The 25,577-nt window shown below is 37.9% G+C and overlaps 4 protein-coding genes and 1 non-coding gene across 6 annotated transcripts; 3 read left to right on the top strand and 2 right to left on the bottom strand.

The window, feature by feature from the left end:
* LOC103326027 (sodium/calcium exchanger NCL-like) lies at nucleotides 1–4,782 on the top strand. 2 transcript variants are annotated; one of them, XM_089049370.1, is made up of 8 exons: nucleotides 1–546; nucleotides 1,369–1,554; nucleotides 1,966–2,147; nucleotides 2,876–3,015; nucleotides 3,161–3,437; nucleotides 3,534–3,842; nucleotides 4,298–4,558; nucleotides 4,657–4,782. In XM_089049370.1, the coding sequence occupies exons 1-7, from the start codon at nucleotides 150–152 to the stop codon at nucleotides 4,544–4,546; spliced, it is 1,740 nt and encodes a 579-aa protein (XP_088905496.1). In that variant the 5' UTR covers nucleotides 1–149; the 3' UTR covers nucleotides 4,547–4,558; nucleotides 4,657–4,782. The 2 variants fall into 2 exon arrangements, with proteins under 2 accessions (XP_088905496.1, XP_008226453.2); XM_008228231.3 differs by lacking the exon at nucleotides 4,657–4,782 and having other exon boundaries at nucleotides 4,298–4,614.
* A 145-nt stretch (nucleotides 4,783–4,927) lies between these two features.
* On the top strand, nucleotides 4,928–10,045 carry LOC103326029 (sodium/calcium exchanger NCL-like). The gene is made up of 7 exons (XM_008228233.3): nucleotides 4,928–5,765; nucleotides 7,582–7,767; nucleotides 7,973–8,154; nucleotides 8,281–8,426; nucleotides 8,655–8,931; nucleotides 9,077–9,382; nucleotides 9,660–10,045. The coding sequence occupies exons 1-7, from the start codon at nucleotides 5,333–5,335 to the stop codon at nucleotides 9,906–9,908; spliced, it is 1,779 nt and encodes a 592-aa protein (XP_008226455.2). The 5' UTR covers nucleotides 4,928–5,332; the 3' UTR covers nucleotides 9,909–10,045.
* LOC103326030 (uncharacterized) lies at nucleotides 9,657–13,396 on the bottom strand. Its single transcript, XM_008228234.3, has 5 exons — nucleotides 11,883–13,396; nucleotides 11,648–11,761; nucleotides 11,121–11,287; nucleotides 10,834–11,041; nucleotides 9,657–10,728 (listed from the first exon to the last, which is right to left on the bottom strand). Exons 1-5 carry the CDS (start codon nucleotides 12,561–12,563, stop codon nucleotides 10,555–10,557), a joined length of 1,344 nt encoding a protein of 447 aa, XP_008226456.2. The 5' UTR covers nucleotides 12,564–13,396; the 3' UTR covers nucleotides 9,657–10,554.
* A 4,183-nt stretch (nucleotides 13,397–17,579) lies between these two features.
* On the top strand, nucleotides 17,580–17,653 carry TRNAI-UAU (transfer RNA isoleucine (anticodon UAU)). The gene has a single exon. It is a non-coding gene; the product is annotated as a tRNA-Ile (tRNA).
* A 3,389-nt stretch (nucleotides 17,654–21,042) lies between these two features.
* TCP4 (TCP family transcription factor 4) lies at nucleotides 21,043–24,141 on the bottom strand. The gene is made up of 2 exons (XM_008228235.3): nucleotides 21,449–24,141; nucleotides 21,043–21,348 (listed from the first exon to the last, which is right to left on the bottom strand). Exon 1 carries the CDS (start codon nucleotides 22,803–22,805, stop codon nucleotides 21,486–21,488), a length of 1,320 nt encoding a protein of 439 aa, XP_008226457.2. The 5' UTR covers nucleotides 22,806–24,141; the 3' UTR covers nucleotides 21,043–21,348; nucleotides 21,449–21,485.
* Between the last annotated feature and the right edge of the window lie 1,436 nt (nucleotides 24,142–25,577).

The following is a 25,577-nucleotide window of genomic DNA, read 5'->3' as shown; positions in this document are numbered from 1 at the left end:
CCACAAAAACCAACAAACACGTCACCTACGCTGAACTCTTCGACTCTCTCACTCCGTCCTTCCTTTCCCTTCCCTATTTTATCAACTCACCAACCGCCACCTCGCATCCAAATCCACTCTTGTCCAGCTGAAGCTGAAAACGAAGCCACATGTCTGCTTCTTACGTCACCTTCCTCCTCCTCCTCCTGATCCTCTGCGGCCACGCCCGCGGCCGCTTCATCTCTGACACCCAAGCCGCGTCTCAAGATCTGATCTCCGATGGCGTCCACCACCACTTGTCCCACATCCCCAGATCCTACCTCACTCTCAACCCCTACTCGGTGGATGCGGAGTCCACGTGTGACCAGACCTACGGGTTCTTGCCCTGCACCACCACCGTGCTTGGGAATCTGTTCCTGATCCTGGTGTATGGATATTTGATGTACTTGGCCGCCACCTACCTCTCCAATGGCAGCGAGATGTTGCTCGAGATTCTCGGCCCCGGTATCATTGGAGGCTTGTTTCTCCCCATCCTCGGGGCTCTTCCTGACGCCATGCTCATTCTCGGTCAGTCTCTTTATAACTTTTCTGTTTGGTTGCCGATAACTTAACGGTGAGTGCCGTCCATATTATAATAGTGTCTTTGCATACTCTGTTTTTGTGACTCATAATTTTGTTTTAAAATAAAAATTATACCTTTGAAACGTTTCAAAATCTCGTAGTTCCTGAACCTTCTACGAGTTTATGATTTTTCTTTTTGTATTTAAAGAAAATAAAACAAAATTCTTTACTTTTTCTGTGCACAACTTTTTCCTTTGGATCTCAGTGGACATAATAAATCTGATACTGTGATACACAGTGGATGGAGAGTTGTATAGCTTTATAAAACGACCCCACTTGTCCTTGTTACTCTCTTTTTACTCCTACACCTCGTCCTTATAACCAACTTTTGCTGGAATATGTAATCTAGAATCTTTGGACTGTGTTTGGGTTAATAATCTTAGTTCAGAAGGAAATTTATTATGGAAAAAACCAAAAAGAAATTATTTTAAAACAAGAACACCAAAGGGGGGACGATTCCTGTAGTGTTAATTATGCAGAATTAGCCGTTTTCATATGTAAAGTTGTAACTTTTATGTTATGTGATGGATCCATTTCTTCAGTACCTTAAACCTTGACATCAGTCTTACCAACCCGTGTTGGATTTTTGGGGATCTAAGCAATTTTCTCCAAAAAGGACAGGATACTATAATTTTTACCCTTTGTTTCTTTTTACCCCTAGTTTGATGGTTTACTTGAGAATTAACTTAATCCGTGATCGGAATCAAAATAAGGAGTTGAATTCCTATTGCGGATGGCTTCTGATATGCTTTATCATATTATTTTCAGTATCTGGACTTTCCGGGACTACAGAAACTGCTCAAAGTCAGGTCTCTGTTGGAATGGGGTTGCTAGCTGGGTCAACTGTAATGCTTCTTACGGTAATATGGGGTTCCTGTGTTCTTGTTGGCAAGTGCGATATCGAGAATTCTATTGCCATAGATAACAAAGATACAAAAGGGCTTAGCTTAACTGGTATGTCCATATTTTCTTTATTGTTTTATTTCGGACTTACTAGTCACCTGTGATAAATGGAGATCGTAATTTGACTACGCATATTGCACCTTACAAATATCTGTCTTTTATTTGTGGTCAGGGATTATTTAAAGATTTGCATTTCTACAAAAGAAAGGTTGTTAAAGTTGATGCAGAAATACATAACAGAATGATGATTGTTAAATTTAGATCCACAGGAACGGGGGATTGAAATGATAAAAAATGAATCAAGGGAAATATTGTAATCCAAAAGACATGTAGTGGGCTAAGTTGTATGCCTTGTTGACTGAATCTTTTAAATGATTGTGTTTCTCTCTTCATAAATCATACATTTGGAAATCTCTGATCTATAAGTAGAGATAAATTAAGCAAAATTGTTTATAATTGCAGGATCTGGTGTCAGTACTGATATCTGGACTAGCTATGCTGCAAGGATTATGGCTATATCTGTCATCCCATTTCTTATTGTTCAATTACCGCAGCTGCTCAATTCGACCTCGGGTAGACACTTGGCAGTTTTGATTTCACTCATTTTCTCTGTGGTACTATTGGTTTCATATTGCCTGTATCAGGTACTTATAGTTTTTCATACAGCAGGTCAGCCATTACGTACTGCGTAGTTTGAAAATTTCATTTTAGTCTTTCTTGCTGAAATTAAATTATGTGTTTGTTGAATTACTTTCTCAATAGGTTCTGAACTGTATTTCTTTTTTGTTTGTTTATGATTTACATCTTGTGAATTTGACCCTTTTTCTTACATTTTTGTAATTTGAATTGCATGATGAAGTTGCTATTTATGCCTAGTGAAAGCAAACATTGTCGATGTGTAAGAAGAAAAGGAAAAATAATTGAAGATGACATAACAATAGATTACTTCTGTCAAAAGCTGGTGTTCGAACCACGCCCTGAGACTTCCTGCTATTAAGTTTTCATAGCTTAACTTGGCAACTTCCGAGGATTTCATAGAATTAGATTGGTTCACTTTTGAATTTTTAAATGATAGATTCCAATTTCTTATGGAAAAGTGGGAATATGTTTGGACAACCCCTTTTTGGGATCAAGGGTGAGCAGGCCCCTTTGAGTTTGTAGGTTCCTTTCTTAAAATGACTGAGTACTCTTAATTGCAGTCATAATTTGTAAATTCTTTCATGGCATGGTTTTGAAACCCATTCTGATTCAGTCAGATATTTAGTTATGTAGCTAACCATAATCTGTTTGAATTTTCTCTTTCCTGTTTAATATTTAGGTCATGCTTGTTTGGATCGTTATTGACTTGCCTTATATTTAATTGTTGGTGCAGGTGTTTCAGCCTTGGATCCAGAGGAGAAAAATTGCTTATGCGAAGCATAAGCATGTTATATCAGGACTCTTACATCATCTGACGAACCAAGGAAGGCTCCTTAAAGAAGATGGTGAACCTGATGATGAAATTATAAAAAAGTTAGTGCTTATTAGTATTACCAACGAAGTATTTAGTCATGTGTGTACTTTGTGCCTCTATTTATTTATCAGAGATTGTTTCTGTTTTTCTTTTATTGTTAGAGATTGTTGTATTTACTCTGTTTTCTGTTTGTACATATTTCAGGCTGTTTAAGACAATCGATCAGGACAGTGATGGATATCTTTCGTTTTCCGAATTAAAAGCACTGATTGTAGGAATCCGGTTTGATGAAATAGAGTTGGATAAGAATGATGCTGTGGACAAAGTGATGAAAGATTTTGACACTTCTCATGATTCCAAGATCAGTGTTGATGAGTTCTTTGTTGGTGTCTCAAAATGGCTTAATCAGGCAAAGCGTGCAGGAAATGCCAATTCTGACCCTGGCCATCGCCAAATGAAATTTTTATCTGACTTTCACTCGGTAATGTTTGATTATTAAGTTCTGATAGATAAAAGGTTTTCTTATTAAGACTTGGATCTGTGCTAACATACTAGCTCCTTGGAAATTCTTGTACAGCGGACAAAGGAAGAGCACGCTCTTTTGGGGGCTGGTGATCAAAGTGATGAGGTTGTCGAGGGTGCTGAAAAACCTAAGTGGACCTCCCTCAAAGCAGGATTAATGTTGTTGGTAGGAACTCTTATTGCAGCTGCATTTGCAGATCCCTTGGTGGATGCTGTTGATAATTTCTCAGATGCCACAAGCATTCCAACTTTCTTCATCTCATTCATTGCACTACCTCTGGCTACTAATTCTAGTGAGTCTGTATCAGCGATTATCTTTGCTAGCCGCAAAAAGAAAAGGACTGCCTCCTTGACATTTTCTGAGGTTTGTATTTCTCATATTCCATCTCTCTTTATGTTTTATCACTCTGCAAGCCTGACAATACTTCACCTCTTAACAGTTGTGTTGATAATTTTTCAGTTGAACTCTTAGAAGATTCTTATATACATTTGTAAACTTTAGACTTTAAGCTTTAAACTTCTCCAATGAAAAATTGCAATCACATATCAAAATCTAAAGTTTAGCATATTTTGCAACGTACAAATAGCCGATAAAATTCTTCTGTTGGTCATGATTTAACTATTTTGATGGATGGATAGTAGTATCTAGCAACCTTTTTTGGTTTCTTTTTCCACACAAAAGTAGGGATTTAAATTTTTCTAAAAATAAAAAATAAAAAATTCCTCACAAATGTTGTAGGTGGTGTATAAACTGTAATATTTAGCAAAAACAGGGAATGCTGAAGTTTGACCTATTTATCTCTGTGTTCCTTGTTGCAGTTGTATGGTGCAGTTACCATGAATAACATCCTCTGCCTGTCGGTATTTTTGGCCCTGGTTTACATTAGAGGACTATCGTGGGACTTCTCAGCGGAAGTCCTGGTCATTCTCATCGTTTGTGTTGTGATGGGTATTTTAGGCAGTTTACGCACCAACTACCCTCTCTGGACATGTTCAATTGCTTTCCTACTTTACCCCTTCTCCCTGGCGCTGGTTTATGTTCTGGATTATGTTTTAGGCTGGTCATAGACTCACGATGAGGTGATCTGAGTACATTGGGGTGCTTATAAATCGATATATTTTTCGTTTTCCTTTCATTTTTCCTATGGTTTATATGATCCTTGATAATGTTATTGTAGGCATTTTGGTTTCATTTCCATTAGCAACACTTGAGATTTGTTGGGAGCACTTCTACTATTATCAGCCATTTTCCTCATTATAAAGCAAAAGCACAGATTCTGTGTCAAACGTTTACATCTTCTAAAGTAAGCTTGTTATCCCGATTTACTACAATGTCTCCTTCTTAGGCCCTCTCTTATGTGTGGGATAAGGAGTCAGATTGTACAACCAATCCAGTCCTACGTTTGGCTAGCTAAAGGAGAGGCTGGACTGGACTAAACCATATTTTTTTTGTTTGATACAATCGATATTGGGAGGAGGGATTCGAACACCAAATCTCAGGTGCAGGGTAAATATTCTTAACTATTTGAGCTACAAGTCCTTCACGGACTCTACTAAACTTATCCAACCCTTTTGGTGGTCCATTGAAAGTCCGATTTCCTTTCGATTAGATTGAAGTTCAAGCGTGAAAAGGGATTCTCGCCAATGACATATAATGTAATTTTCTCAAATCATGTGGACCCAAAATTTACTTTGCTTGCTTTTTTGTCCGCTTGGTTGGCTGAGGGGTTTGGTAGACAGCGATGGAGAATCAAAAATATGTGGCCTACAACATCCACTTTATCACAACCAAAACTGGACCCAAAATTTAACGCACAAAATAATTCAAAGTAATGCTCACCTGAAAATTAAGCCATGCCTAACCGCGTTAACGCACTCCCCCGTCCCTTCTTCTTCTTCATCTTTCTAATATTCCTCTGCGGCCTAGCCCACGGCCGCTTCTTCCTCGGCAATCAACCCTCACCACACGATGTAGCAGTTATCTCCGATGGGGTCCACGTGGGGCCCCACAACTCGACAGCATCCCACCTAGCTCTCAAGCTCCTCAACGGGTCCTTGTCTGCGGAGGACGACGGCGCGTGCGAGGAGACGTACGGGTTCTTACCGTGCACCCGCAGCGTGCTGGGGAACCTGTTCCTGATTTTGGTGTACGGATACTTGATGTACTTGGCGGCCACGTACCTCTCCAATGGCAGCGAGCTGTTGCTGGAGATTCTCGGCCCCGGCATTGTGGGAGGCTTGTTTCTCCCCATCCTCGGCTCGCTTCCCGATGCCATTCTCATTCTCGGTGAATCTCTCTCTCATTCTCCTCCCTGTTTGCTTTTCATGAAAAAAAAATATTAAGAAGACGACTTTTTTGAGAGCGTATTTGATTTGACTTATGATATCACATCAAAATAAGAAGTTGTTATATGTGCTTGCTTAGACATGGGGTGGAATTGACCAAAAAAAAAAAAAAAAAAAGACATGGGGTGGAAATGAGTCAAAGTCAAGTCCAATACTAAGGTTATCAAGCTTGCTTCGGATAAATATTACTTGATATTAAAGTTCGGCTTAATTTCCAAACAAAACTCATAGAATTATGCTTAAGAATGGCTCATATGATTTTTTTTTCATTTTTTAAACTCGTACTCGACGCACCTCTGCTTTTTACCGTAACCGAATCCAAACTTATGATAAACTTGACTCCCATGACATATTAGTGATCTTATATTCGAACTCCTATGAAATCTTGGTACTCTATGTGTGAAATTCTCATTCTCCTTCAGTTCATGTATTAAATATATATATATATATTCACACTTCACGGTCCAATATTACTAAATATATGTATATAGGCGAGCGTTTTATAATCGTTTATAATTATAATATTTATAAACTCCGATAAAATTATTTATTGCATGGCAAGCTTGTCTGTTGTATGAAAATGAAGAAGTAAATGTTGGACCTACTATTATTTAATGGAAATTCAGCCAGTTGCTTTCTGACAAAACTATGGCCCATGTTTAGACCCTCCATTATCAATCTCTCTCTATCTTTCGTCTTTGTATATATAATGGCAGCCCCGTAAACCAAACATCAATCCTTTCTCTCTCCTTTGTGTGTGTGTGTGTGTGGATAGTTTATCTTCTTATAAATTCTTTTTTAATTGGATATATTTATATTTAGTGAACAATGTAAGGAAAGTTATTTATATTTAGTGAACAATAAAAATAAAAAAATTGTGTGGGTGACAGCAATTCTTTTCTTCAAAACGCCACACCCACAGGGATTAGAAAATGACATTTTGTAATGGAAAGTTTAGTAGAACATGGTCTGGAGACTGAATCATTGGACTTTGTTTGGGATAATAATATTTTTTATACAAGCGATAATCTAGTTTAAACTAATCTAAATTACAAGTAGGGAAATTCGAACTTGAGTGCAGAGCAAAGAGCACATCCACTCTAGCCAACGTGGCTAAGCCTTGTTTGGTCTAATAATCTTAGTTCATATGAAAAATAAATACGAAAGAAACAAGAACTAGTTAGAGCATCTCCAATGAGGGTTGTATAATGAGGTGTATGTTAAATATACACCATTTGTGATCGGAATCACTGCAATGGGAAGGTATAAACGATTGTAAATTTGCATCACAACCGTGAGATGCAAATTTAGATGCACATATGCATCTTTTTTTACATACCTTGCAAGTAGGGCCTAGATGAGAAAAAAAGAAGAAAAGGTGGACAAAAGTGAGCAAAATCAATTATACATCTTTAAATTTACATATTCTTCATTGAAGCAAAAACCACATTTACAACCCGTAAAGGAGATGTCAAAGTGACTTTACATCCTCGAAAATATACCCCTCACTGTGGATGCTCTTGGCCATAGCAATGTGTCGCTCCTTTGTAAGTTGTACTTCAATTCAAATTCTCTTTCGTAGTTTTTTTGTTTTTGTTTTGGGTCAAGGTAGTTTGTAATTTAAAGCAGCATAGAATATCGCTGGTAAAAAAAAAAAAAAAAAAAAAAAAAACAGTTTTCCTTTTCATTCCTTGGTTTGTTTTCCTATGTATGTACAGGTAATTAATAATTAGCTTCAAATTGCCTGTTCTTTTCAGTATCTGGACTTTCTGGAAGTACAGAAACAGCTCAAAGCCAAGTCTCAGTTGGAATGGGGTTGCTAGCTGGTTCAACTGTATTGATTCTTACGCTAATATGGGGTTCCTGTGTTGTTGTTGGCAAATGCGATATTCAGAACTCCGTTGCAATTGATAACGAAGATACCAAAGGGTTTAGCTTAACTGGTATGTCCATAAGGAACCATTTTTTCGTTAAAGACAAATCGTAGTTTGACATATGTACATAAACTTTTCTTTTGTTCTTTTAACGAGTTACTTATGTATGTGTCGGACTGTGATTTGTAGATAATGAGCCGGTCTACGTGACACAATAATGTGTTGTCTCCCTTTGAAATGTTTGATTTGTAAGTAAAGCTATTTGTAATTGCAGGTTCTGGTGTGAGTACTGATATCTGGACTAGCTATGCTGCAAGGATTATGGTTATATCTGTCATCCCTTTCATTATTGTTCAACTACCGCAGCTTCTCAATTCGAACTTGGGAAAAGACATAGCAGTTTTGGTTTCCCTCATTGTCTCTGTCGCACTATTTCTTTCTTACTGCCTTTATCAGGTAAGTTGTGATTTTCATGCAGCAATTACATACTCTGCATGACCTCACAAATACGTTTAAGTTAGGTTTTTGACTGCGAAGTCGTATTTGTTTATTTACGTGTCTTATATTTAATTGCTGGTGCAGGTGTTTCAGCCTTGGATCCAGAGGAGACGAATTGCTTATGCAAAGCACAAGCATGTTATATCAGGAATCTTGCAACATCTGAAGACGCGCGCATTAGGAAGTCTCCTTAAAAGAGATGGTGAACCTAACGAAGAAATCATAAAAAAGTTCGTATTGTCTCTTAGTATCAGGAATGGAGTAGCAAAAAAGTGCTTTTAGAAGTGGTTTTAGAAGGTTTAAAACCATTTTCAGATAACTAAAAAAGCACTTCTAGCAGTAGTTAAAAGTGCTTTCAAAAGCACGAGCATTTTAGTCATGTCTGTTCTTTGTGCCTCTTCTCTTTTCTATTAGAGATGTTGTTATCCCTCTTGCTTTCTTACTATATTTTGTGTCAGGTTGTTTCATGCAATGGATCAGGACGGAGATGGATCTATTTCATATTCTGAATTAAGAGCAATGATTGTCGGTATCCGGTTTGATGAAATACAGTTGGATAGGGATGATGCTGTGGACAAAGTGATGAAAGAATTTGACACTTCTTGCGATTCTCGTATTGATCTTCAAGAGTTCCTCACTGGTATCTCGAAATGGATTCATGAGGCAAAGCGTTCGGGAGATGACTCTTCCAACAATGATCCTCACACGATGAAATTTCTATTCGACTTTCATTCGGTAAGGTTATGCTTACCAAAACTTCGAGAATTTATTATGCTACTCTACCAAGTGTCAAGAGTTCATATTCTCACACTGGGAATTCTAAGCCTTGATAAGATCTTGGATTCTTTCCAACACTAACTGCTTGGAAATTTATGGGCAGAGAACAAAGCAAGAGCACGATCTTCTCGGGGCAGGTGGTCAAAGCGATGAGATCATTGAAGCTGTTGAAAGTCCCAAGTGGACGACCTTCAAAGCAGTACTGATGTTGTTGGTAGGAACTCTCATTGCGGCTGCATTTGCTGATCCCTTGATAGATGTTGTTGATAACTTCTCAAATGCCACAAGCATTCCAACTTTCTTCATCTCATTTGTTGCATTACCTCTGGCTACTTCTTGTGAGGCTGTCTCTGCAATAATGTTCGCTAGCCGCAAAAAGATCAGAACTGCCTCGCTGACATTTTCTCAGGTTTGTACACTTAATGTTCGATAGTTTTCCAATTTAATAGTCCAGTCTTATCATTGTTAAGTTCACCAAACATCGAACGTAAAACTTAGTCCATTTTAACGCGATTAGCTTCTCCATTGACATAATACAATGCACTCACATATCAAAATCTTTTCTCAAGTAGCTTTTTTGCATCATGAATGTTTCTTCTCTTTTCTTTTTCTTTTTCAACTCTAACATCTGGCAACTGCATTGTGTACTGAAATAAGACCTCTTACCTCTTTGTGTCGTGTTGCAGTTGTATGGATCGGCAACCATGAACAACGTCCTCTGCCTATCGGTATTTTTGGCCCTGGTTTACTTCAGAGGATTAGAATGGGACTTCTCAGCAGAAGTCCTGGTTATTCTCATTGTCTGCATTGTGATGGGTGTGTTTAGCAGTTTCCGCACTGTCTTCCCTCTCTGGACATCTTCAATCGCTTTCCTACTTTACCCCTTCTCCGTGGCACTCATTTATGTCCTGGATTATGTTTATGGTTGGTCTTAGACTGATGAGATCTTTAGGGTGCTTGCTTTCATGCAGTGCAGAATAATAGTAGAGATTTTGGACAAATTTTCATATTGAAACATTCTTCTGTTCTGCTTATGTTAAGCAATTGAACACCTTTGCTTATTCTGTTATTATCTTTCTGTTCTGCCTTGGATAGCTGGTTTTCCTTGTATGGCCCACAACTCTTACATCAAACGTTTGCAACTATAATGAAGGTAAGATCTGTGGAGCCCACAATAAAGAAGATAGGACAAAGCACAATCAGATCCTCCCACAATCCACCACATGCAAAAGTTTGTTAGCAACTCTCAGTGCTGCCTGCCTCTGTCATCCATCATCCACCAACCAAAACAAACTACAACATAACTCAAAGAAAACCCCAAAATCCCTAGGCACACAAGAAGTTAACAACCACTGGTATTTGGCTTCATGAATATATATGTAACCACTCAAACAGACAGATCTGCATCTCCTCTGTCTTTTTTCTAATTCTCACCCTTCACAAGTCTGAAGCTTACATATGCAAATTTAGACATATCTACCCTACTGATATGTTGAAATTTAAGGGCAGCAAAAAAGAAAAAAAAAGGAATTTCCTAATATGGTTCACAGAGAGAAACAACTAGCCTGCCAAAGATCAGATTTATAACTTCAAATTGAGATCCACACTTTCTCCTAGTTCACCATTACAATTGTTGTTTATAGTGGTTACTGCTCTTCCAATTTGTGCCTTTGCTGGTGGGAAGAAGCTGTAGAAAGCTTGTTGTGGATGTGAACAGCTTGGTCCTGGCTGGAAATTTGTGTCCTCCGCATTGCCCTTTTAACAATTCAATAGAAAGAAACAAAATACAATTAGAAAATGAGATGAGATTACTAAACAAAACTAGTGAATTAGAAGTGGGTTTCTGTTGATTTATCTCACTTGATAAGAAAATGATTCAAACTCAGGGACTTCGCGGTTATGGAACGCTAGATAAGTTGAAGGGAGGTTCAACTTTGGGCTGGGACATGTCCTACTACTGGTTGTAGGAGGGGCTAAGGTGAGAAAATCTCCATTGACACTCCCATTTTCTTTAATGCTGTTCCTTGAATTCGACTCCGAAATTGAAGTTGAGCATGAAGGGGCTTCTCTGATTATGGTGCAAAGAAAACCATGAGCAAGCATACATATGTACTGGTGCAATTTTTGGAAGATAAAGATAAGCTAACCTGAAAATTGGGTTGCCTGAAGGCTCCAAATTGTAGGTGCATCTGTTCCCACATGAACTTGCTTCATCTGCTCTCATAGGAGCAACAAAGGTAGGGAATTTAAAGTTGATGGAGGGGCCTGGTGGATTGTCTAGAGAAAAGGGGTATGGCCTCTTCATGCCAACCATCTACTACATATCAAAGGTAGTCAGCATTAAGACCAATCTCTCAGGTTCCTCACACATTAACAGAACAAAGTGTGCTGAATCCAAGTTTAAGACAACAAAATAAAGCAAACTGAAATGAAATACAATTCTGCAGCTTCTAACATTCCTTTCAAGAGAAGAAGGTTTTCAAAATATAAATTAGGATTTCCAGAATCCAATCAGAACCCACTCATTCCAATTCCTTTAACTGACAATTTCTACTAATTTCCACTAGGAAAAAGAAGCATTTATAGATGCACTAGTAAGAAATTTCCTAAATTTAACTTAATTTGACAGGAAAGAGAAACGATCATATCTGACTAAATATAGAGGTGAACAAACCTTTTCTTCATCCGGCCACATAGGTGTACAGTTGCTGTAATAGCTTTGGTTTGAAGGGGGCTCTATCTGAAAGTTTAGTACAGATGATGATGAAGTTGTTGATGACACATTCACCTGCAGAGTTCCATACACCAAAATTCCTTCTCAACATAATCAAAAGCAGGAGATCATAAAAGTTTACTTCTTCCCAATAATTAAAAACAATGTTAAGAACTACAAAGAAAAAATGTCTTACCATTGAAGGAGGAGGAGGAGGCTGCTGATGATGTGGTTGTGTTCTTTGTGGCACATTGGTGAGAGGCCAAATGGGGTTGTTGGACTCAAAAGGCAAATTCAAAGTAGACCGAAACGCCAATCCGGGATCAATCCCAGAATTAGAACTCTCCTTCTGATCAAGATTGAAGTCACAAGGGTTCCACAAGTTAGGAACATTATTATTGCCATGTCCCTGAATTTCAAACCCATGACCACCATTATTATTATTGTTATTTCCCCATGGAACAGTGCTAATTGGCTTCCTAATTACATCAATGTTCTGGGTTGGAATTAATGGTGGCCTGAAAATTGAGTTTGGTGAAGGTAGATCTAGTGATGGTAGAGAAGGAAATGGGATTGAAGAGGGTGGTTGATTATGATTAGAGTGATAAAAATGTCTAATTGGGACAGAAGGACATGATGAGGATGTGGATTTGGTCGGTGAGGATAAAGAAGATGGGGTTGACAAAATCACAGCAGCTGCTGCTTTCTTTTGCTGATCTTCAAGCCTGATTTTCTCAAGCTGTGCAACACCAAGTCCTCTCTGTGGCACTTTTTTTTGCTTGGTTTTTTTGGATGAAGATCTAGTAATGCTTGCAAAGCCAAGACTAGCACCACTACTAGTATTGCTACACTTTTGGGTTTGGTCTTCTTGAGCCATTCTTGCTATGTTCCATCTACTTTTACAAAATGAACAGATTGACAAGAAGGAATTTTGGATCAAACCCAGAAATCAGAATGGGGATTTATAAGAGAGAAACTTGCTCTTGATGCTAATTTCATTAGGACCATCTCGAGGCTTTGGTCTCTGTCACCCTTCCTCTTCTTCTCTTCCATCAATAAAAAATCGATTTTTTTTTTTTTTGGGTGTTTAAGGAAACAAAGAAACAAAGATGGGAGAGAGAGACCCAAATCTTTGATTTTCAAGAACCATGATTTGAAAACAAACTCTATAGAGGAATTTAAGATTGCCCAAAATCTCGCTAAGGGAGGAACAAACCCAAGAGCCTAGCCAAGTTTTTAGCAAAAAATAAAAATTGAAAAATTGAAAAGGGAGAGAGAGAGAGAGAGAGAGAGAGAGAGAGAGAGAAAACAGAGTGTAGAGCAAGAGAGATTATCTGAGGGGTTTCAGATTTTTCTCACATGCAGTTGTTTGTCTGAGAGACAGATCAGATGACAGAGCTTATATATGCAAATTTATGACCAAAAAATCTGTTCTTTTCTTTTGGGTTTTTTTTTTCTTTTTTGAAATTCAAACCATGCAAATCTAGAGCACTATGAATAATATTTTTCTCAAATTTATAGCCCACATTCTCGCTCCACTCCTCATTTCCTTGCTAGACCGACTCTTATGAGCTTTGTTTTCTCTCTCTCACTACTACTTTCTCTCCTTGTGAAGTGAACCAAAAGCTCAGATTTTTGCTCTCCAATAATGTTTTTTTCGAACACCAAATTGAGCTACCAGCCACATCCACAGTCTTGGCTTGCCAATGTCACCATAAGCTTTGTTTGTTTCATTTTTGGGCAACTATGGCTGGCTTTTGCAGCTATGGTAGGACCCACCTCAACCCCCACGTGGGGCCCTTTAAAGTGCCCCTAACACCGACACTTGCATTGCATGGAATTCACCACCTCCCAAATCAAATGCCAAACCTGGTAACATACATTGGAGTTTTCAAATTCTTAATTTTATTTGAATTTTAGCTTGCATGCATGTATTTAGTTGAATTTTAGTTTGGAACTTCTTCTTCTTTTGAAGATGTACATGTGCAAGTTTTTGTATATATTAATTGATTTATTTTCATTATTCATGTAATGTAAACATATATCATCTTTAAAAGGAAAGAAAAGAAAAAGAAAAAGCATTGAAAGAGGCAGGGTGAGGGGAGAATGAGAATGACAAACTCTACCCACCACATCTCCCATTGTCTTACCTACCCCCACAAAATTGAAAATAAAAAAGCTATTACTTGCCCCCTTCATATTTTTTGATAAAAAGACGATCGAAACTTATTAGAACAACAAGAAAAAAAAGTAACAAAAGATAAACAATGAGGGTTGGTTTAGTTGATAAGATCATTGTATTGTGTGCAGCCTCGCCAGTGTTCGAGTCTCGTTGTCGTGATCATCATTGGTGCGTGATCCGTAATTTCCTACATAAATCCATATCAATGGCAACTAGCAATTGGATGCATGCGTAAGTCCTTCCGACTCGAGATTGTGGATATACCCTGACACCAAATGAATAAAAACTGAGCCCGCCTCTTTGGTTTAATTACAACTATGTTAGTTTCTATTGCCTAATAAGCCATTAAGAAATGATTATTGAAATTAAATAGGAAGTTACTGATAACTATTAAGTAAGTATTTTGAAAGGTAAAGCTTTATAAGGAATAAGTATTTTGAAAGGTAAAGCTTTATAAGGAAAGCTGTTCTGAGGTTCATAGCTACTTACCAACTAGCAAGAACCGAGTTGAATGTGACATGGTGCATGCATAGGTAGGTGAAGAAAGATATATAATAGAGTAAATCAAATTTTAATGGTTTTCCCCTTTGTATTGGATAGACAAGATCAAGCTTAAGAGGACATCAAATGTAGAATGCATTGAAAGGCCTGACAAGGCAACAAGATCGATGGACGAAGATGCCCTTTAATTTCGCCATTCAAATCCATGCAGCTTTATAATCAATTTTGTATTTAAGATGTCTCAAATTTTGAATCCCTTAAAGAAGTTAATTTTTCAAAAACATTATCAGAAAAAGTGGAGGTTTTTGAAACATCTATAAAATAAAATAAAAATATTGAGAGAGAGAGAGAGATATTCGAATACAGGAGCGTAGGATAAACACTCTTAATTACTTGAACTAGAAGTATCTTGCACTTTTTGTCTTGAGTTTTGTTGAATCATATCTTCAACATTAACGTTCTTCATTTGTAAGGGTAGGATAAATACTCTTGACCACCCTTTAGTTGATTTTAGTTAACCAAGACGGATTGTTTGTTATATCATCAATTTTTCTATGAACCAAGACGAATCATTCGGTCTGATTCAAATTCTATAATAATTAGGGCAATAATTAAAGACTTCAAATATGAGAATTTCTGAAATTTATTGGTGATCAGGGTTTGGATTAAGGTTTTAAGATTTCTATCTATCATGGAAAATGAAAATCTACCAAATTTGGACATGCTACTATACTAGATCCTCCTGACTTAAATCTTCATCTGGTTGATGAGCCGTTAGATGCAAAAATTCAAATGCCATCCAATATACAAATTTGACAGCAAATCAGCCAACTCAGAATTTCCAGGCATATTAATATTAAATAAGGTGAAATCATTATGTGGTGATAAATATATGAAACAGAAATAGGAAACACAATTGCTGAGAGGTCACTATAATTGAATCCTCAAATCTTGCCTTGTGACATACAAAATGAGCAAAGCTATATCTACCTTTTGCAAGGGACCCACTTTGGCCACAACAATCTATCCATAACTTACTCATAACAAAACAAAAATGGTGCCTTCAAGAAAACCAGCCACCCACCATCCATATTCTATAGAGAAGGACAGTGGAGCCTCCATGACACCACTCCTTTTGTCAACATAACAAGCCAAAGATTTTGTTGGATACACAAAATATAAGGCTAAGGCATCTACCAATAAGATTCTCTATGTATATATTTACCTTGTCTCATTCTTGCTTTCTCTCTTTCTAGGATTTTAATTTTATTTTTATTTTTTTGTTATAAATGAAGCGATGGTATTAGAAAAATAAATGAAGAATTATATAAGGTCCTCTATTAAAGTATCTTGAACGATATGAGGAGGGACCTCATGCCATTCAAATACCTTATGAAGCAATAGAGCAAAGCAAGCTAATCTATGAACCACGAAATTGACTTCTCTAAAAACAAAACACATCGAAACACTAGGAAGTCGAGACTAGAGAAACCGAACTTTATCTCTAGGGTTTGTTGATTGAATTGAATATATAATCAAACATTTTGGTATTGAAGTTATAATAGTTAACAACCAAGAATTTATTGTTGTTGGTAGCATCATAAAAATTGATGGGTCTTGTGTCCATATTTGTTTTATTTAGTACATTAATGTGAAAAAAAATATGGGGTTGGTTTCTATGAGTGAGATCTTTCTAGTTCAAGGTATCACTATCATTTCATAATTGTGATTTTGTTCTCACTCGTTCCCTCTATTTTTTTCTTTTTTCAAAAGGAACATTGGAGTTCCTTTTGTGCAGATAATTATGTAAAATTAGTTACATTAATGTAAAGGTATGCTATTCCATGATTGAAACAAAACCATGAAAAACATTATGGATGACGAATATGAAATGAGTGCTGATATTTTCACCCTTTGTCTTATTTCTTAATTCACTTTTTATCTTTCTTACTACTTAAATTTGAAAAAATACAAATATCTTTCTACCCACCATTATTCCTAAAATGCCCTTTAATTATTAATTCAAGCAAATTCTTTTTGCTAATCATTAGTAGTTGAGATATAGAGAGGATCAAGTTGTGTTAGACTGACTAGATATAAGTAGATATTTATTAATACTATTCCCTAAAAATAGGAAATAAACCATGTCGTCCACCCATATTATACATGTGTACAAAATGTACCACATAACTATACTACCGTAGTATATTATAATTTCTCCCAAGTGACATAACTTTTTAGCCAATATTTGATTGAATGTCATTTTCTGTCACATTTTTCATATTTTGTAGCTATACTTGGAACATAGGATTTTCAGTGAATTTTCTTGAGGATCATATGCCGCATGCACAATAAATAATATATATATATATATATATATATATTACTAAAGCTGGGAAATAGAGTAATTCTCACGTGATTGGAATATAACCTTGTTGTGGCAAAATCTTGAGATAGATAGAAAATTTTAAATTTAGATCCTCCCTCCTCAATCAATGATCGTCGGATCTAGTACTGGCATAATTTTAGTCTCCATTTGTTGGAGTAGGTTTTTGAATTCAAATCTCAAGATCAACAAGATTTTGCTACTTATTTGGAGGTTTGTTTGTGGAAAGACCTTTTATGTTCTTCAATAATTGTGCAATTCAAAGATGTGATTTTGAATTAAATAAGAAAAACACTCATCTTTGATCCTCGATTATTCTGAGAAGAACTTTACATGTAACGGGGATGTTCCATGGCAGTATCCCAAACCTATCATGCATTACCATATTAGAAAGTTATAAATACATGACAATGGGTGATTAGCTTATAATAATGTCACGATGGTATGTCCGGTATACGTAAGTTTTTCTCGATCCTTCTCATTAAGCAGTGTGCTACTTAATTTGTGTTTAACTAATGCAACATTGGCAATCATTTCTAATAAATGATTTTCTCCCACCATTGTAGTTTCTAGAGTTTCCTCTCTGTTTTTCTTGTACCATTTCAGAACGCATTTTCAACCCTACTTCTCCATGTTAAATATGTTGCTAGAGTTCGTCCTCAACAGGGTAGTCTTCGCATGATATTTACGAATTAAAACAACAGTTGTGAGATTATACAGACTAAGAAACTAACCATCATATGTGCATAGATATTTGAAATTGGAGTATAAATACTTTCTTCTGGAGAGTTTAAATTATAAAAGAAAGAATCTTGTAACAAACAGGTCCCGTAGCTCAGTTGGTTAGAGCGTTGGTCTTATGAGCCGAAGGTCGCGGGTTCGAGCCCCGCCGGGACCATAAGTTGGGTAAACGTGTTATTTTTATGGTTGAGTAATATATTTCATGTGCTTTATAATGTTTTTGTTTTCTGGTTGTCTTTCATCCTCGGCACTTGATCATGAAATGCAGAATCAGAATGAGAGCATCAATATACAGAATCTGAATGAGAGCATCAATATACCGTGGGATCGAGCGTTCGTTTCCTTTTTCTTTTTCTTTTTGTTATTTTACACTGTATAACAACCCTAAGGCATCTGCCGCTGGTTATGCTTGGTCTTAAAGATGCATGAGCAATAGGATGCCTAATTTTCATGTATTTGCCACCTGCATCTTCTCTTCAGAACTTCCTTTGAAAGTAGGTTTTGCTTTTTTGCTTTTAGCAGTACCTGCATTGCATGTGGAGCACATGTTACATGTACAATCCCTAGATTCAGAAACTGATAGAATTCACTCCTGTTTTAATGTTGCATCCGCAATCAGCCACTGCGTTCTGTCTTGTTTAAACTTTAAAAATGCTCTACTTGCACAGCGCCTTGGCAATGAAACCTTTAAGCAACCATGGATTTTCACCGTCAATGATGGCCAAGAGATCGAAATTTTGACTATTCCCCTATAACTTTTAGCAATAAGGGTTATACATAATCACTTGGTCTAGTGCCACTTAGTCTCCATTTTGTCGAAGAATGTCCTGAGTTCAAATTTCATCGACCATAGTTGTTGCAACCGAAAATCAAGAAGCAATGCATGTGCCCTTGCAACCTCCACAACCCATTTTGGCCTATAGCTCAAGCTTTATTTGTGCAACAAACAAAGGTGGGGAAAAAGTAAATAAATGCATTGTCTGCTCCTTTGGCAATTCGAGTGTTCACACGACACCAAGATCCACCGGTCCAGTTCCAAAGAGTGATGATAACGAAGGCGACATGTTCATTTGTTATTATCATTCATCAGATTTTTTTTCCCTGGGAAATAGATCCGATCCAGGCTGAGATATCTGGCATTCAATGCATGGCAGCATAACTGGTTGAGTTCCAGGTAAAGGACTCAGAGAAGACAGGGTTGAAATTATAATATCAGGCAGGATGATGAATCTTTGTTTTTGTTTTTGTTTCTGGTTTTTTTTTTCTTTCATACAAGCGATATTGGGGAGTAAATCGAAACCTAAAACTTCATATGCATGGTAAATATTCTCAACTACTTGAGCTACAAGCTTACAGGATGACGAATCTTTGTTAGTTTTTCACTATTCAAAAAGATATTTTAAAAAAAAATAGATTGGAATTTAAGAGGTGGTGTAGGATATATGTTTTGTGTGTTGTGGTTTTGTACACTTGTGTTTGTTGGTGGGATTTTATAAATTATAATGGAAGGAGTGGGTTACAATTATATATGATATTATTATTTGTATATTTAAAGTGCTAATTTGTGCAATTATAGATCTTGTGTATGTCGTTAACCTATGATTAAAAACTGCTCAACTCAATTATTTGGGTTCTTTAATCTCTTATTATTTATAATCTATGTTGTTTAATGCTAAATTAACAAGAGAATAAGAAGGGATGTGAGACGGGGGGTTGATGGGCTAAAAGCTGTAAGCATGGTGGGAAAAGATCAGCTTTATCTTACAGTCGTAAAAACTGATAATATATATAAGATTCATTCACCACAGAGCATGCTTTGTTAGGTTTTCTGCATCCAGACAAAATCTTTATGTCTTCACCACCCTTTCCAATTTCTTCCTACAACTCATGCGTATACCACCATGATCATATGTTTGGTTTCATCGGTGAAAAAAGAAAGAAACACAGGGATCAACTAACCATCAAGTCATCAACTCTCACATACCCATACATATGACGAGTTCTAATTTTGCTAATTTTTTGACATAAGAAACTCGATTCTTGCTTGTTAGCGCTTGAACGCTCCTGATGTATATATTCACTCAAATTCTGTTGTTGTGTTACCAAAAAGTTATATGCCCCCATACTGTTTTTTTTTCCAATCCAAGTACCAGAAACCATAACAAAATGTCACCATCTCAGTAGAAGCTAAGTGTTTTATCCTGAAAGGCACCCAAAAATAAAGAAAATAAAAGAAAAGAAAGTTTCCAGCTATGCTCTTCAAAGATTTTTATTAGGCACTGAGATTTACAGGGTAGTAGTAGGGGACCAAAGACAGATGGGCAAGTACCAGATTTTGGTGGTATCCATCTGTGTATTCTCTCTCCATAATTGAGTTTGTGATCATCCCAATCCCCTTCCTTCATGGCTCCTCCTGCAGATGTACTCCCACTTAGCCCCACTTGGTCTAAACCGTACTCATTATAGGTCATAGACCACGACCCTTAGATTCCCTTCAAAACCTGGACCCTTAGTCATAAGTAAATTTCAGGACTTGCTATTAACTTTTACTGGATCTTCAATTTTTTTTAAAAATACGAGCGATAGTCTAAATACTCTATACGAAGAGGGAGATTCAAACTTACTCAATGCCCTAACCAACCGGCCTAACCCAAGTCTACGGATCTTTGGTCTTTGCTTTGCAATAAAAAAGGCATATAGGAGCTCCAGGTAAAATGGCCAAACTAGCTAGTTGAACCCAATTCTACTAGTTCAGTTAAAATGGGATCCAATGTAGGTAAGGCTGACAGTTATTCTTCGACTTCTTCAAGTCAAAGCATGAACAGGACCATGTTCAACTGACACTCAATTGGGTAAATGGGTTTTTCCAGATCCATCAAACTATGCTATCACTTTCATGTAAGAATTGTTTAGATAGTTCAAAAAAATCCTAGTCCCAGCTCCACATTCAAGTTTGCTCATTATATACTGCAATGCTAAAGCAAAGCAATATGGAGTTAAAAGGGAAAACCCTGCTTAAGTTAGGAATTTTCCCAAATATTGCTGCAGCTTTGGGAAGGTATGGATTTAAAAGGATCAGCTACTAGTCTACTCCATCCCCAACAATTCCTACTGTTTATGGAAAATGACTGTGCTGGTCAAGGATAGAGATAGAAAAGATCAAATACATTATTCATTCAATTTTTTTTGAAGGTTTGAGAAAGTTGTTGAGGCATGAACGCTTTCACTGAAAAGTAGTAAAGACCAAAAAAATGACAAAGGGAATTAAGACTCTCTTCCACCTACATGAGAAATTTACTATTTCCAAGTGAGATGAAAAGGAAGGCCACTTTGCACTTCTCTCTCATTTCTGGAATGAAATAGGCTAAATATCAACTACCTCTCAAACCAAAATCAGCAAAATTTCCTATATTGGGTGATCTGGTATTTTCAGAACAATACCAAATTCGGTGGCTCAGGTCTGTGCTAATTTAACTAATGAATTAAGACATAGAACTTCCAATCAACTCTAGGAATGAAAAATGAAGCAAACCAACAACACATTACTAGTCTAGCAACAGAAACACAGAGCAAATTTAACATAGAGTAAGCAAAAAGTTTCAGCTTCAAGAGCTCAACTCAAACATGAAAACAGAGCTGCTACAACATAAGCAACTAAATGATGAAATAAAAGCTAAACAAAGTTAAAGCCGAGAGATCGAAAAAACCCGAAAATGCACTCAGATTTCTTCTTCCCAAGGCGCACGCCATTGAATCAAAGTGACCGGAAATCTTCTCTGTGGCCATGTCTGAATTGGCACCAACAGCTTACTCATTTTATCTCCCTGTGGAAGGTAGAGATGAGTCTGAGCCCTGCAATAACAAACCAACCCAACAAAGTAGGCAATGTGTAAAATTGATCCAAAACAAGCAAAACAGGATATTACAGAACAAAATTTATTAAAGGTAGCACCTTTGAAGAGAAGTTCAGTCTTCTTTTTTGTTTGTTTTCAATGGCGAGAATTGGAGGAAGCAGAGGACGGCTTGTCGGAGATGCCGTCGTGTTCCTCCTCGCCGTGAATTCGTGCCGGGATGTGGAAGCCGGGGAATCCGCCTCCTGAGGCGAATCCCATGTTGGAAATGGAAGACGCAGACTGATTATGATGATGAATGGTTGGCGAGATTTGATGATGATGATGATGGTCATGAGAAATCGATTGTTGGTTTTGTTGGTCCATCATCCAAGCACGAACTGAAGGCGAGTTACTGGACTGAAGGGGTCCCCTCTGAGAAGAAATGAAGTGGCCTTGGCCAAACAGCGATGGCTGCAGAGAACTAGTACTCTGTTGGGTTGGGAGCAGCGAGTTGAATACAAACCCAGCTGATGATGACGATCCACCACCATTACCAGTATCTCCACCACCAGCACTATTCCAAGCTACCATTCTCTGAAATCTGTTCATCTCTGCTTGCTGCTGCTGGTGATGATGCTCTGTCCACCCATCAAACCCAAGTGGGTTTTGTTGCTGTGTTCCCGAGAAGAGGGTTTGCTCATTTTGATGGGTTTGAGCCTGGTGATGCTGAGCTTGAGCTTGTTGATGCTGCAGAAGAATTGGGTCTTGGAAAGAATGCAGAGAAAGGCGTAGATCTTGGCTCTGGCTACTTGTTCTAGACAGTAAATCTGGTGGGTAGTTCTGAAACTGTATCGTCGACGATGGAGCCTCGGCTGCACCTGCAGAAGCACCCATTGGGAAGAAGGACTTGATAGTGTCTGCAATGGCGTCAGAGTCCAGCGATGGTGGGAGTAAAGTCGAGTTGGTAAGTGGGTTTTGATTTTGAACAATTTGCTCTGAAACTCCACTCCCCACCATTGTTGCTCTTCGATTAGCAGAACCAATTGCGTCCACCGCTGCAAAGCAGTGGAAGCCAGTGGTTGTTGGGTTCTGGGCCTCCATGGCTGTAACCGCCGTAGACGCTGTTGTGGTCGAAACTGAATGTGGGTTCCATGAGGGAAGCTCGTCGAGCTCGTCTATGGCGGCTTTGGCCTTCTTGATGAGCCAATCGACGGCCTTGCTGGGCCGGTCGTAGCCGAGGCGGTCCTGGACGTCGTAGAATTGAATGGCGGTGTGAGCAGCGAGCCGGACGCGGCGGTCTCTTGGGCCTTTTGCAGTGCAGACCTTGCTATGCCGGTCTTTTCGACCCGTGGACCGGACAATGTGGCTGCCTCGAACCACCTCCACGATGTCGGCGCTGAGCCCCGAAGACGGCCTTATCCCCAGTCTGGACGACGTCGTTGCTTGGGGGTGGTGGTGGTGGTGGGTGTCGCCCATTTTTGATCTTGCATATTCGATGCTCTGTTCCCCCAAAGTTGAAGAAGAAGAAGTGAAGAAGTTGCGTTTCTTTGGGGCTTCTTGTTGTTGGGCTTGAAGTTCTGCTGCCTCTGTGGATCTTGTGTCTAACAATAAGCCACCAAAGAAATGCTGGTGGTGTTGGTGCTGTTGGTCTGCTTGTTGGAGATAAGGATGTTGCTGAAAGTTGAAAGCTTGATGATTTTGGTGATGTTCTTCTTCTTCTTCTTCTTGGCCTTGTTGATGGGTAAAATTGAGAATTGGGTTTTGGTTTTGATGCAGAGGAAGGTGGAGATAATGGTGGTGATGGTTCCTTTGAGGATCCAGAGTCAGGCCCTTGTGATTTTCTGCTTCCAGCTTTTAATGGAACAGTACTTGTTCTGCTTCTTCTTCTACCACTATTGCTACTTTTACTATTTGGGCTTCTGCTGCTACAACACTTTTTTTTGCTAGTGGGTTCTGATCTCCTGATGTTGTTGTTGATGCTGTTGTTGCTTGTGCTGCCACCTCTTCTCTGAAAGCTGCTTCTTTTGCTGCTGCTTCTGCCTCTCCCAAAAGCCTCTGTCATTCAATGTTTTCAGTTCCATATCACATAACACACAACACCCCACGACCACCACCACCAATTTCCAAAAGGGTCCCCTAATTAAAAATCCAAACCACACCAAAGAGAGAGGCTAAACCAGCTCCCTGCCAGCCTAACCCATCTCTCTCTCTCTCTCTCTCTCTCTCTCTTTTTCTCTCTCTTTCCTCTATGCTAGTCTAACTTCTGATTTTTGTGCCTCTTTAATTATACACTGCTTCTTCTGCTCTATATGTGGACTTACCAAACTGGTTTATAGGGGTTAACAATACCCAGCTGAGCAGGCAACAAAACCCACACACCCAAATCCCAATTTTCCCAATTCCAGAGAGAGAGAGAGAGAGTAAAAATTGGGAAATAAAGGGAGAGAAGAGAGAAAACTCTACTTTTTATTGGGCTATGGAAGGGAGTTGATGATGCCAGTGGTAAGGTGGCAGTGTTTGGTCAGAAAGAGGATTAAAGATCTCTGTGATCTCATCATTGCGTCTGCTGTGGTTTCCTCTCTTTCTACCATCTAAACTTTGACACTATACAAAATACCCTCCAAATCCAAACCCTTTTTTCTATTTTCAATCACCTTCTTCTGACCTGAACTTCTTTTTCCCGTTTAACCTTCTTCTCTCACCTCTTTTTCTCTCTCCCCCACAGTTGTTTTAAATTCAGGTTTTTACTTGCTAGACACAAGTTACGACCTTTGGTTTTAGCTCAAGGCACTGTCTGCGGAGGGATGCTTTCTTTGGTAGATTAGATTAGATCCTTTATATGCCACCACCACCACCACGCCTTTTGAAAGCGACCCTCTTCCACCTTTTTATGTCCTCTCTCTCCTCTCTCTTCTCTCTTCTCTCTCTTCCATTTTGAAAGGAAAGTTAAGCAACAACGTCATCTCTCTCTATTTTTTCCTGTTCCTCTTTCTTTTGCTGCGCTTCAGTGTCCTTCTCTCAGACCACTTTTTTCTTTGTTCTGGTTTACTGCTTACTTTGCATGACATTTTTGGGACCTGTCTTTTTCTTTCTTCTTTTTACTAATTGTACTTTTTTAACAATTTAATGTACCGTGTACGTCGGATAAAAAGAGCTTAATATTTTAGTAAAGAACTACTAGTGTAGTTGTTTGGAGTAATTTTTTCTTTTTGAATTTGAGTAGCATCAGTGTAGTGTATGTAAATTTAGTATATTATCGACTCTATCAATATGAAAGGTCATTAAAAAAAAAAACTTAATGTTTTAAAATGGCATGCATGTAAATGAATGTATGTTGTTAAAGTTGAATATGAAATGAGTTGTAAACTAAAATGTCTTAGACTTAAGGTTTGTAATTTTGTATGGACTCGGAAACTCTAGTCCTTCAAAAATACCCTAGAAATGAGTATAAATTAAGATCTTAAAAACTACACCTTTGTTAGTATTAGTAGTGTTGAAAATGTGTGGCTCGATACATGTTATGAATGTGAGAATGGCCACGATCTCATTTAAGATAAATACCATAATAATTTACAGTTTAAAAGTAAGCCGTCCACTAACAATTGCACCAAGATTTTTCTAAATTAAAACCTCACAACTAAAGGAATATCTATATATGCAAATAAGATTTGATGCTCTAGGAGAGTTTTCTTAATTTTTATTTGCACTAATGCGAGAGTGAGAATTCGAATTTAGCTCCCTGATCTACATATGCTGATGTTGTATCGGCTTTCGACTTTGAGACTCATTTACTAGCGTACCAAATAATATAAAATCCTACCTACTTATCGAAAGGCCATAAAAAGAAAAGAAAAAGAAGTCCTGTATCCTTGTTCCAGTGACCACCAACTCTAATCAGTGTCAGTAGACATTCTTCTATGTACATACCTCTAGCACCTATGCATATTGTTCATTAGAGGTACAATAAATTTCTATATTTTTGAAGTCCTCATCTTGCTCCATTCTTCAAACCTGTCTTGGCTTTTCAAATAGGGAGATTTTGATTTGCTGCAAATATCCATCTAATAAGCTATTTCATGTCAATTCAATAAATGAACGGGCAAACTAAAGGAGTGTAGAATGAAATTTTTAGAATACGAGTAGCAACTCTCTAACACGATCCAGATATCTGCATATATCTATGAAAACTTCCCTAAAAATATGAGCTGAGGGCATAATCGTACATGGCAAGTTAGCTGTTCGTGTTAA

This window comes from Prunus mume, linkage group LG3 (genome assembly GCF_029339155.1).
Source record: "Prunus mume cultivar Tortuosa linkage group LG3, ASM2933915v1, whole genome shotgun sequence".
Taxonomy (NCBI): domain Eukaryota; kingdom Viridiplantae; phylum Streptophyta; class Magnoliopsida; order Rosales; family Rosaceae; genus Prunus; species Prunus mume.
Note: the sequence above shows the minus strand (reverse complement) of the source record. Positions and strands in the feature narration are given on the sequence as shown.